Genomic DNA, 14,011 nt, shown 5'->3' with positions numbered 1-14,011 from the left:
CTGTCCGATTGCTATCGAAACAAGCACAGGTAAGAAATTCTTATTGAATTAATCGTTAAGTTGGGGCAGGAAAAAGGCGACCCTTTGGATTGCGTTCATATAAATAGGCCAAAAATTATGTATGTCTTGTGTGTGCAAAATAAATGAACGGAATACAAGTAAATAGCTTTGTGTTGCTCTACTTAGCACAGTATAAGTTAAGTGTCGAGGATTAAGAAATTATTAATATAATGACGAGGGGTGTCCCGATCCCAAATTGATCGGAAATCAATCCGATATCAGCAGAACATTTGATTACTTTTGGATTAAGTCATTTACAAAAGGTAAACTTGTGCGCAACAAGCAGTCCTGTATTGTGATTACTTGTGTGTGATATCATGTGCGATAAACGCAATCCTGCAGTGTTTACTTTCGTGTGATATCATGTGTGATACAAGCAGTCCTGTAGTGTTTACTTGCGTGATATCAAACATTAGTAAACACTGTACAGGACTGCTTGTTTCACACATGATATCACACACAAGTAAACACTCTACAGGACTGCTTGTATCGCACATGATATCACACTCAAGTCAGCACTCTACAGGACTGCTTGTTTCGCACATGATATCACACACAAGTAAAAACTCTACAGGACTGCTTGTTTCACACATGATATCACACACAACTAAACACTCCACCTAACTGCTTGTATCGCACATATCCACAAATAAAGACTTTACAGGACTGCTTGTTTCGCACATGATATCACACACAAGTAAACACTTTACAGGACTGCTTGTACCGCACATGATATCACACGCAAGTAAACACTGCAGGATTGTGTTTATCACACATGATATCACACGTAAGTAAACACGATGCAGGACTGCTTATATTGCACATGATATCACACACAAGTAAACACGCAGCAGGACTGCTTGTATCGCACATTATATCACACGCAAGTAAACACGATGCAGGACTGCTTGTATCGCACATTATATCACACAAGTAAACACGATGCAGGACTGCTTGTATTGCACATGATATCACACACAAGTAAACACGCTGCAGGACTGCTTGTATCACACATGATATCACACACAAGTAAACACCATGCAGGACTGCTTGTATCGCACATGATATCACACGAAAGTAAACACTGCAGGATTGCGTTTATCGCACATGATATCACACACAAGTAATCACAATACAGGACTGCTTGTTGCGCACAAGTTTACCTTTTGTAAATGACTTAATCCAAATGTCACACATTATCACACATTAGTAAACACGCAGAAGGACTGCTTGTTTCACATATGTTATCACACACAAGTAAACACTCTACATGACTGCTTGTATCGCACATGATATCACATATGAGTAAACACGCAGAAGGACTGCTTGTATCGCACATGATATCACATACGAGTAAACACTACAGGACTGCTTGTATCGTACATGATATCACGTGTAAGTAAACACAATGCAGGACTGCTTGTATCGCACATGATATCACACATGAGTAAACTACACTCTACAGGACTGCTTGTATTGCACATGATGTCACACTCAAGTCAACACTCTGCATGATAGCTTTTATTGCACATGCTAACACATGAGGAAAAATACTCTACAGGACTGCTTGTATCGCACATGATATCACACTCAAGTCAACACTCTGCATGATAGATTTTATTGCACATGATAACACATGAGGAAAAATACTCTACAGGACTGCTTGTATCGCACATGATATCACACATGAGTAAACACTCTACAGGACTGCTTGTATTGCACATGATATCACACACAAGTAAACACTCTACAGCAGTGGTCCCCAACCACCGGGCCGCGGCCCGGTACCGGTCCGTGGATCGATTGGTACTGGGCCGCACAAGAAATTTAAAAAAATATGTATATATAAAAAAATAAAAAAGTTTAAATTTTTTAATTTTTTATTTAATCAACACAAAAAACACAAAATACACTTACAATTAATGCACCAACCCAAAGAACCTCCCTTCCCCATTTACACTCATTCGCACAAAAGGGTTGTTTCTTTCTGTTATTAATATTTCTGGTTCCTACATTATATATCAATATAGATCAATACAGTCTGCAGGGATACAGTTCGTAAGCACACATGATTGTATTTCTTTATGACAAAAAAAAAAAATTAAATAAATAAATACCATACCCCCCCCCCCCTTTTTTTTTTTCAAGCGTTGACCAGTCCGTAGCTACATAAAGGTTGGGGACCACTGCTCTACAGGACTGCTTGCTTCGCACATGATATCACACTCAAGTCAACACTCTGCACAATAGATTTTATCACACATGATAACACATGAGGAAAAACACTCTACAGGACTGCTTGTATCGCACATAAAATCACACATGAGCAAACACTCTACAGGACTGCTTGTATCGCACATGATACCACACACAAGAAAACACTCTACAGGATGCTTGTATCGCACATGATATCACACTCAAGTCAACACTGCACGATAGATTTTATCGCACATGATATCACACATGAGTAAACACGTGGAAGGACTGCTTGTATCGCACATGATATCACACAGGCTAAAGAAGTTTTGACACTACGATCTGGTTTATGAGCACAGATTTGCCATGTGTTTTGAAATAAAAAGTCATCATAAACCACATGTTTTGTTTTGTAATATTCATGTCCACGTCCGGTCTCTATTTGCGTCTCATCGACATCCTAGTGCAAGGACGCCAATGATGATGACGTCACTCGGTGTCTGTGCGTGACGTCGCGCGGCCGCCGCGCTGGCCAGAGGGGATGTGGAGGAAAAAAGGGCGGCGCTGTGGTTTCTGGGAAGCGACACGTTGCAAATGTTCCCCTGGCAGCAGGACGAGCACACCTGAAATAAAACACACATTTTCACCGCGCGTCAGCCAGAGCGACATGGCGGCGTCCTGCACGTACCTGGTGGCCTCCGTCATGGACGTCAGCACAGCCCGTCAACAGACACGCCTCCGGGGTGACACATCGCTTGGTCACGGAGATGCTGTTGCCATGGCGATCCATCACATGGGTGGTGTAACAGTACCTGCTGTCTGTAAGACCATCTATGAGTTACTTTCCAGGACTTCAGATACGCCGTCAAAAAAGTCGGTAGATTTTTACGGTAAAAATAAATAAAAACTGGCAACTCCGTCGGCAGAATTTCACCGTAAATATAAAAGTGGTACAATTTTTACGGTGATGCACTGTAAGAACAAGCATCAATTTTACAGTAAAAACTGGCTGCTCAGTTGCCAGAATTTGACCGTAAAGATAACAGTGGTACCGTTTTTCCATTTACAGTAATGCACTATAAAAACTACAACCGGATATTTTACCGAAAAAAAACAAAAAACTCAATTCAGTCGCCAGAATTTTGCCTAAAAAAATACTGGCACTGTTTTTCAATTTACAGTAATGCACTGTAAAAAAAAAATGTTTTAAATAAAAAAGTGTAGGTGTTACGGTGAAAAAACTGGCAGCTCAAGTTCCAGAACGTTACCATTAAATAACAGTAGTACCGTTTTTCCATTTACAGTAATGCACTGTAAAAACAACAGCCGGAAATTTTACGCTGAAAAAACAAAAACAAAAAACAGGCAGTTCAGTGGCCAGAATTTTACCTAAAAATAATAGTGGCACCATTTTTCAATTTACGATATTACTCTGTAAAAATCTGCCAACTCAGTTCCAGAACTTTACTGTAAATATAATAGTGTTACCGTTTTTACATTTACAGTATTGCACTGTAAAAATAAAGTTCCAAGATTTTTACGGTCAGAAACTGGAAGCTCAGTCGCCAGAATTTTACCGTAAAAATAACAGTGCTAGTTTTTACATTTACAGTAATTCACTTGAAAAAAAAAGTTAGTAGATTTTACGAAATAACAATGGTACTGTTTTTACATTTACAGTAAAACACTGTAAAAACAACGACCAGAGATTTTACGGTTCAAAAAACCCCTTGAAACTCAGTCGCCAGAATTTTACCATAAAAATAATTTTACGGTAAAAAATACTGGCTGCTAAGTCGCCTGAATTTAACTGTAAAAATACAATGGTACTGTTTTTACATTTATAGTAATGCACTGTAAAAACTACAACCGGAGATTTTACCATAAAAAAATAAAACTGGCAATTCAGTTGCCATAATTTAGCTTAAAAAAATACTGGCACTGTTTTTCAATTTACGGTAATGCACTGTACGGGAAAAAAAAGTGTAGATACTACGGTAAAAAACTGGCAACTCAAGTTCCAGAACTTTACCATAAAATAACAAATAACAGTAGTACGGTACCATTTTTCCATTCACAGTAATGCACTGTAGAAACAACAGCCGGAGATTTTACGCTAAAAAAAACCCAAAAAAACTGGGCAATTCTGTGGCCAGAATTTTACCTAAAAATAATAGTGGCACCATTTTTCAGAAATAAATAAATTAGGTTTTAGGGTAAAAAAAACTGGCAACTTATTCGCCAGAATTTTACCAAAGAAATAATAATGGTGCCGTTTTTTAATGTACGGTAATGCACTGTAAAAAAAATGCTAGCAGATTTTACGGTTAAAAAACTCTGCTCTGTCGCCAGAATTTTGCAGTAAAAATACAATGGTGCTGTTTTTACATTTACAGTAATGCACTGTAAAAACAATGAGATTTTACGATGAAAAGAAATGCAGCTCAGTCGGCAGAATTTTCATGTAAAAATAACAGTGGCACCATTTTTCCATCAACTGTAAGAAAAAAAAAAAGTATGTAGATTTTACGGTAAAAAAAAAAGTGGTTCAGTTTTCCATCCATCCACCCATCCATTTTCTACCGCTTGTCCCTTTTTGGGGTCGCAGGGGGGCGCTGGAGCCTATCTCAGCTGCATTCGGGCGGAAGGCGGGGTACACCCCGGACAAGTCGCCACCTCATCACAGGGCCAACATAGATAGACAGACAACATTCACACACTAGGGCCAATTTAGTGTTGCCAATCAACCTATCCCCAGGTGCATGTCTTTGGAGGTGGGAGGAAGCCGGAGTACCCGAAGGGAACCCACGCAGTCACAGGGAGAACATGCAAACTCCACACAGAAAGATCCCGAGCCCGGGATTGAACTCAGGACTAGTCAGGACCTTCGTATTGTGAGGCACATGCACTAACCCCTGTGCCACCGTGCTGCCCTGGTTCAGTTTTCCATTCACAGTAATACCCCGTTAAAACAACACTGTTGACGGTGCATGATGGGATGGTACCTTGTGGACAATACACGTCCGGTGCCCAGCGGTTACACTCGTAGTTATCTGCAGCATCTTGACATGTGAAGCACTTGAATCCTCCAGGATGAGGCGTTGCTATGGAAACCAGAGAGACAATACGAGACAATAATTGATTTTTAACGTCATACATACATACATACATACATCTATATAAACGTATACTTGAACACCAGCGTGCACCTACTTGAAGGGTGCAGCTGAATGATGTCCTTCATGCTGAAATCCCGCATCTGCACCATTTGCGGCCGGTCCGCGAGGTTGCTCATCAGCAGGATCTGGGCCAGGGTCGGCCAGAACTCCATCACTGACCCCAAATATCTGCATGCACTTTGAAATGTTGCCAAGGGAACACTGAGAAAGGGAAGATAAAATTAAATCCTTTTTATGGAAAAAAATAAATCAACGAGCTTGAGGGCGGTCTAATGGGACAGGCTTCAGTACTAATGCTGGATTTTCGCCTGGCACAAGTGTTTGACTTGCCTGCATTCAATAGCGTTACATTAGTTTTGGACATTAAAAAGTGCAGCTTTTGAAAAAATGGTCTTTCTGTCCCCAGTCTTTCTCTATGAAATGTATTTTCTAATGATATTTTTCAGTGTCTCAGATTGACGTTATTCATAATGGGAAAAAATTGCTTCGGTTTTGGTGCGATCTGTTCTTCGCTTTTGGAACAGATTACGAACAAAAACTGGAGTGCCGCCGTAGTTTAATGTACGCTTGTATGGAGTTTAATTACTGCCAAAACTCCACAAACACACAAAAATGTTTTTTAGTCACGCCCAACAATTCACAAGTAAAACATTTTTTTTAGTTAAAAAAACGATTCACAAGTAAAAATATATATATATATTTTTTTTTTCTTCATTTAAAAATATATTTTTTCTGTGAGTAAAAAAAGTATTCGTAAGTTGGAAAAAAAATCTGCAAGTAATAAAAACGATTCGCAATTAAAAACTTTTTTTTTCTATTGAAAAAACTATTCGCAAGTTAAACAAAAAAATTTTTTCAATTCAAGTTAAAAAAAAAAGTTTCACAAGTAAAAAAACAACAATATTCTATAAACAAAAAAACATTTGCAGATAAATTACAAAATATTCTATTAAAAAGGATTCGTAAGTAAAAAAGACAATTTGCAAATAAAATAATTAGAAATTATTAGAAAGTTATATGGTTGAAAACGATAATGATGCCAAAAAACAAAAAAAGATGGGAAGTCCTCAAAGGCTTATTTTGAAAATTGTATTTTGTTTCTAGATGATATGCAATCTGTTGTGTTCCCTAATTTGAGCGTACATAAATGAAGGTGTGTGTTGCTGAGTCCGACTTGGACGTGATCTGGACTGTACATGGGTGCTTATTTTGAAAATATAATTTTGTTTGTGGACTGTATGCAATCTGTTGTGTTCCCTGGTTTTCAGTGTACATGGTGAAGGTGTGTGTTGCTGATCCCGACCTGGACATCATCTGGACTTGGCCTGGTTTTAAGAACCCTTTTGAACAATCTGATTTCATTGACAACCTGGTCTGGTGAAGATAAGGTCCCTTTTTAAAAAAAAAATTTAAAAAATGAGATAAATTAATAAAAAAAACTTTTTCTTGAATAAAAAAGAAAGTAAAACAATATAAAAACAATCACATAAAAAATAGTAATTAATGAAAATGTTAGTAGATCAGCAGCACACACAATCATGTGTGCTTCAAGGACTGTATTCTATATTGTAGGAACCAGAAGTTTAATAACGGAAAGAGACAGCCCCTTTTGTGTGAATGAGTGTGGATGGGGGAGGGAGGTTTTTTGGGTTGGTGCACTGGTTGTAAGTGTATCCTGTGTTTTTTATGTTGATTTAATTAAAAAAAATTAAATAAATTAAAAAAAATAATAATAATAATTATTCTATAAAAACAATTCACTATAATAAAAACAAGTTTCTTCAATTACAAAAACGATTTTCAAGTAAAAAACAGATGTTCTTCAATCAAAACAATTTTCTGCAAGTAAAAAAAAAAGATTCGCAAGTTAAAAAAGAACGATTTGCAAGTATGAAAACAATTTTCTTCAATTAAAAATACAATTCGCAAGTAAAAAAAAAAGTTTCACAAGAAAAAATCAAATGTTCCTCAATTAAATGTTTTTTTATTTGCAAGTAAAAAAAAAATGTTTACAAATTGTATTCATTTGAATCTATAAATCATGGATTTTGATACTTGGTGCCATCTTAGAAATATGATAACTTTTCCTATGTCATAATGCTAGCATTAGCATGCTAATGCTTTATGGTAACCTTTGAGCTAAGTTTGTACATTTTAAACCTGAAAGTCATTAATTTTGATAATTGGCGCCATCTTAGAAGTTTGCCAAATTTTCCTATGTTATCATGCTAACGTTAGCATGATAACATTTTCTGCTAACATTTCTTCAAATTCTATTTGTATATATATAAAAATCAGGGATTTTGATACTTGGTGCCATCTTAGAAGTACAGTAGCTTTTCCTTTATGGTTAGCATGCTAATGTTGTATGCTAGCTTTTTAGCAAATTTTCTATGTTTAAACCCAAAAATCATAGATTTTGATACTTGACGCCATCTTAGAAGTATGTTGACATCTCCTATGTTAGCATGCTAAACATTTTATGCTAGCATAATTTGTTAGTTTTATTGATTTAAACCTAAAATTAATGGGTTTTGACCCTTGTCTCCCTTTGCAAGTAGGCTAGCTGTTCCTATTATAACAAGCTAATGTTAGCATTTTATGCTAGCTTTTTAGCTTCAATCAACCCTGGGCCAGAGGTACACACACCGATAGCAGAATGGATCAGTTCTGAGAAAAACAAATCAAGGGCCTTCTTCACTTGAAGTGCCATGTTTTAACTCTTGAGTAGAGTGCTCTATGGCAGACTCCAGTTGCACAATGTAGACTAACGAGGAGGCAGGACTCCGAGAGATCCATTGGCTAAGCTCCTCCGAGTGCTGGCGCTACCGTTAAGCACATAAAGACATACCGAGGACTCAAAGGAAAAGTTGAGATTTAACTCTGCAACTTTGAAGTGTCTGACCAAAGCCTGGAGTTAAAAAAAAACCAACCTGAGTGCCGCTTAAAAGGTATTTGAATGAGGGTCTGGTTCTCCTGCAGAAATGTGCAGATTGTGAGTGTAAAAGTTGAAATGTTCCGCGTCTGAAGTCCAACCAACTATTGTAGCAGCTTAGTTGTGTCAACTTGACGCATGGCGAGGGATTAACTTCTGCTCTTGTACGACTGCACATATACTGTGGAGGTAATATCATGAACAAATGCAAACATGATGTGTTGCGCAACCTTTTGCGTCTCATCACGACTCATAACTGTGTGTAAATAATTAAAAGATCCCTCATCTGCATGCAGCCGATCTTTGCTGCTCCCGAACTGAATAATTAAGGAGGCTATTTATAGGGTTGATGTTGGAAAAACAGCAATCCCTATTCCAACTTGCCTGACGCCAACGTCAACTTAAATAGCCTTTAAACGCTGACTCGACACGCGTAGTTGGAGGCGATGAAAATTGCACAACACTTCACAAACTGGTCGTTTTTAAAATAATCATTGAACAATTTGCTCGTCGTAAGTCAGTGGCACGCCTCCAGCTAAACAGGACTTACCGGGTGAAGAAGCCAAGAGAGACCACTGGACTGCTGGCAGACAGAAACCAAAGTGCTGAGAGTGTGCGGCTCAAAACAGGAAGGGGGATAAAAAAAGAGGGTGCAAAGAATCCCCGTGACGTCACTGTGACGATGGCCATTAATCTTCATTGAACCCTATAGAAAGAACATCATGCATATTTGATGAATTAGAAATGTCAAAACACGTATCTGTTAAATAGTTATAATTAGTGAATTTATATAATGCTAAGTTTAATTAAGTGTGAACAGCTGAATCAATCATTTTAAATTAATAATCGATAAATAAATTGGATCTTTTTATTAATGTATAGAAATTGCACAAAGAATGGCGTAATCCAGAGGTCCCCCAAAGTTTTTGACCCGGGGTTAAAAAAATGTGGGATATATATATATATATATATATATATATATATATATATATATATATATATATATATATATATATATATATATATATATATATATATATATATATATATATATATATATTGTCTCTTTGCAGATTAGACTAACTGCCTTCTCCTTACACTGAACAAAAAAAATGTCATATGTCCGCTGATGTTTAAAAGCTATTAAAGTCTGTTTTACATTTCCCCAAAGATTTTGCAATTTTTTTCCCTCAAGCACTAATTGACTGAAACAAGCGTGATGACGTCCCATTATTGATGGGAAAATGCATTGTTAGACAATATGATTTGCCTGAGCGGCTAAGAGACCCCGAGACTAACAAGCGGTAGAAAATGGATTGATGGATGGGCTCGAAAGGACAGATTTAAAAAAATAATAATAATAATTTTTTTTTAAATTATTAAATAAAACTTCCTGCGCGCCGGATTTTGGACGGTGGTGGGCCGTATCTGGCCCGCGGGCCGTAGTTTGGGGACCCCTTGCTTACTACTTAATTTGTCCGATATTTGATAGGTTGTGTTTACAGCATACAGTAAATTGTCAAGATGAGTACTGCGAATGTTGTGGATCAGTGGAGGGAATACTTCAAAGACCTCCTCAATCCCACCTACACGTCTTCCTAAGAGGAAGCAGTTCCTGGGGAATCTGTGGTGGGCTCTCCTATTTCTGGGGCTGAGGTTGCCGAGGTAGTTAAAAAGCTCCCCGGGTGTGGATGATCCCCAAGGCTCTGGATGCTGTGGGGCTGTCTTGGTTGACAAGACTCTGCAACATCGTGTGGACATCGGGGGCGGTGCCTCTTGATTGGCAGACCTGGGGTGGTGGTTCCTCTCTTTAAGAAGGGGAACCGGAGGGTGTGTTCCAACTATTGTGGGATCACACTCCGAAGGTCTATTCAGGTGTACTGGAGAGGAGGCTACGCCGGATAGTCAAACCTCGGATTCAGGAGGAGCAGTGTAGTTTTCATCTTGGTCGTAGAACTGTGGACCATGGGAGTTTGCCCAACAAGTCTACATGTGCTTTGTGCACTTGGAGAAGGCATTCGACCGTGTGCCTCGGGCGGTCCTGTGGGGAGTATCGGACTGTCTGATTGTGGCGGTCCGCTCCCTGTATGATCAGTGTCAGAGCTTGGTCCGCATTGCCGGCAGTAAGTCGGACTAATTTTCAGTGAGGGTTGGACTCCGCCAAGGCTGCCCTTTGTCACCAATTCTGTTCGTAACTTTCACGGACAGAATATCTAGGCGCAGTCAGGGCGTTGAGGGGATCCGGTTTGGTGGCTGCAGGATTAGGTCCCTGCTTTTTGCGGATAATGTGGTCCTGATGGCTGCATCTGGCCAGGATCTTCAGCTCTTACTGGATCGGTTCTCAGCCGAGTGTGAAGCGACTGAGATGAGAATCAGCACCTCCAAGTCCGAGTCCGTAGTTCTCGTCCGGAAAAGAGTGGAGTGCCATCTCCACTTGGGGAAGAGCTCTTGCCCCAAGTAGAGGAGTTCGAGTAACTCTGAGTCTTGTCCACGAGTGAGGGAAGAGTGGATTGTGAGATCGACAGGCGGATCGGTGCGGCGTCTGCAGTAATGCGGACACTGTATCAATCCATTGTGGTAAAGAAGGAGCTGAGACGTAAGGCAAAGCTCTCAATTTACCGGTCGATCTACGTTCCCATCCTCACCTATGGTCATGAGCTTTGGGTTACGACCGAAAGGACAAGATCATGGGTACAAACTGCCGAAATGAGTTTCCTCCGTCGGGTGACGGGCTCTCTCTTAGAGATAGGGTGAGAAGCTCTGTCATCCGGGAGGAGCTCTAAGTAAAGCCGCTGTTCCTTCACATCGAGAGGAGCCAGATGAGGTGGTTCGGGCATCTGGTCTGGGTGCCACCCGGACGCCTCCCTGGAGAGGTGTTTAGGGCACGTCCGACCGGTAGGAGGCCACGGGGAAGACCCAGGATACGTTGGGAAGACTCCCGGTTGGCCTGGGAATGCCTCGGGATCCCTTGAGAGGAGCTGGACGAAGTAGCTGGGGAGAGGGAAGTCTGGGCTTCTCTGCTTAGGCTGCTGCCCCCGCAACCCAACCTTGGATAAGCGGAGGAAAATGAATGAATTCATGTTTGAGGGGAAAAATGTCTTGGAAAGAGCATTTAAAGAAAATAACGGCCAAGTGGGAAAAATGTATGAATGTATTGAGATGTCTTGTGGGAACAGACTATGGCGCTAGCAGGGAAACATTAATGAGCATATATATAAAGCAGTATTTAGATCAAATATTGATTACGGTTGCATTGTACATGGGGCTGCTCCCCCGTTTGTCCTCAAACAGCTAAGAAGCACTTCGGGTATGCACAGTGGCGTTCAGAACTACTCCTAGTCAAGCTCTTTTGGTAGAAACGGGTGAAACTTCAATAGAAGTGAGAAGGCGTAAACTGGCGCTGAACTACTGGGCTAAATTGCAGAGCTGGGGGGTCTTTAATCCACACTGAGAGGGTGGTGGGAGAGCACTGGGAACTACAAGGGAGGAGGAAACACGTCATGCGCTCAGGAAGGAGCAGAGCAGTGGAGCTAGGACTATGTGATTTGCAGTTGGTTACCTGTTCCTCTTTGGATCCTGTCAGAGTCCGATGTGGATCGTTCAATATAAGAATGGATGCAGGTGATCCTGTAGAAGTAACAAACAAACATTTCGAGAACAAATGATCAGATTACATGCAGATATACACAGACGGTTGCAGAAATATGATTAATGGAAGGGCAGCGATAGGAGTGAGCATCCCACAGTTGCAAATACGGCATGGTTTTAAACTAACTATCAGTATTTACAGGACAGCTTGTGGCTATTTTACGAACACTTGGATGGCCGGAGGAGGTTAAGCCACTGATTCAGCAGCAGTATTGATGGGTGGGGAGAGTGTGGCAAGAAACGACTTAATTAGTGAAGCAATGGTAATGCTGGGAAGAATGCAAAGATTGGGTTGCCAACACATGTGGGAGTACAGGGAAATGAGGAGGCTGACCAGAGAGCAAAAAAGGCATCAAACAAAAATGAAATAGGAATAAAAGTACTATGGAAGGGTGGAGTGGAAATGCGTAATACAAGAAGAAACCGACAGAATGTGGCAAAAAGAGTGGGAACAGGGGAGTAAGGGAAGGTGTTATTTTTCATTACAATCCAACATAAAACACACACAAAGTTTCAAAATGGGAATTAGGGACACTGTGGTGTATACAAGACTGAGGCTGTGGCACTGTGCACTAATTAAAGGATTGGAAATGATTGGTAAGCACACTGATGGGAAATGCACACACGGAGAGGAAGAAAGCGTCACCCGTACCCTCAAATACCGCAGTGAGTACAATGAAGAGAGAGCCATAATGCACAAAACTGTCAGAAACTGGAATTAAGGACATTTCACTGAAAATCATATTAAGCTGAAAACAGCAAACAGTGGTAAAAGCTGTTTTGGAATTTGTGCAAAGGGCTGGACCAGAGGTCCCCAAACTACGGCACGCGGGAAGTCCAAAGTTAAAAAAAAAAAATGTAATAAAAAAAAAAATACTAAAAAAAAAAATAAATAAATTAATACAAAAAAATATTTAAAAAAAATAAATGAAATAATAAATGTATATATATATATATATATATATTTATTTATATTTATTAATAAATTAATTTATTTTTATTATTATTTTTGTATTATTTTTTTTTTTTTTTACATATTTTTTATTTTATATATATTTTTTAATTATTTTTTTTTTTTTAAAAATCTGTCCTTTCCAATAAATGTTCTACCGCTTGTTACTCTCTGTGTCTCCTAGCCGCTCAGGCGAATCATCCATCCATTTTCTACCGCTTGTCCCTTTTGGGGTCGCGGTGGGTGCTGGAGCCTATCTCAGCTGCATTCGGGCGGGAAGGCGGAGTACACCCTGGACAAGTCACCACCTCATCGCAGGGCTAACACAGATAGACAGACAACATTCACACTCACATTCACACTCTAGGGCCAATTTAATGTTGCCAATCAACCAATTATGGCGTCTATCCCCAGGTGCATGTCTTTGGAGGTGGGAGGAAGCCTATTGTCTAAAAATGCATTTTCCCATCGATAACGTGACATCATTGCGCTCGCGCCGCCGTATCGGGCGAGCACGCGGAAAGTGCTTTCAGTCAATTAGTGCGTGAGAAATATATATATATATATATATATATATATATATATATATATATATATATATATATATATATATATATATATATATATATATATATATATTATTATCATTTATATATATATATATATATGTATATATATATGTATATTATTATCATTTATATATATATATATATATATGTATATATATATGTATATTATTATCATTTATATATATATATATATATATATATATATATATATATATATATATATATATATATATATATATATATATATATAAATGACAATAATGTACATATATATGCATATATATATATATATATGTATATATATATATATATGTATATATGTATATATATGTATATATATATATATATATATATATATATATATATATATATATATATATATATATACATATATATATATATATATATATATATATATATATATATATATATATATATATATATATATATATATATATATATATATATATAC

General features: G+C 38.5%; 1 protein-coding gene across 1 annotated transcript; it reads right to left on the bottom strand.

Moving 5' to 3' along the window:
• Positions 1 to 2,202: 2,202 nt before the first annotated feature.
• LOC133657442 (ly6/PLAUR domain-containing protein 6-like) lies at positions 2,203 to 8,940 on the bottom strand. The gene is made up of 5 exons (XM_062058781.1): positions 8,921 to 8,940; positions 5,470 to 5,636; positions 5,262 to 5,360; positions 2,945 to 3,075; positions 2,203 to 2,879 (listed from the first exon to the last, which is right to left on the bottom strand). The coding sequence occupies exons 2-5, from the start codon at positions 5,585 to 5,587 to the stop codon at positions 2,706 to 2,708; spliced, it is 522 nt and encodes a 173-aa protein (XP_061914765.1). The 5' UTR covers positions 5,588 to 5,636; positions 8,921 to 8,940; the 3' UTR covers positions 2,203 to 2,705.
• Positions 8,941 to 14,011: the final 5,071 nt, after the last annotated feature.

This window comes from Entelurus aequoreus, linkage group LG01 (assembly GCF_033978785.1).
Source record: "Entelurus aequoreus isolate RoL-2023_Sb linkage group LG01, RoL_Eaeq_v1.1, whole genome shotgun sequence".
Lineage (NCBI taxonomy): Eukaryota > Metazoa > Chordata > Actinopteri > Syngnathiformes > Syngnathidae > Entelurus > Entelurus aequoreus.
The sequence above is the reverse complement of the archived record's forward strand: the minus strand, read 5'-3'. Positions and strand labels throughout refer to the sequence as shown.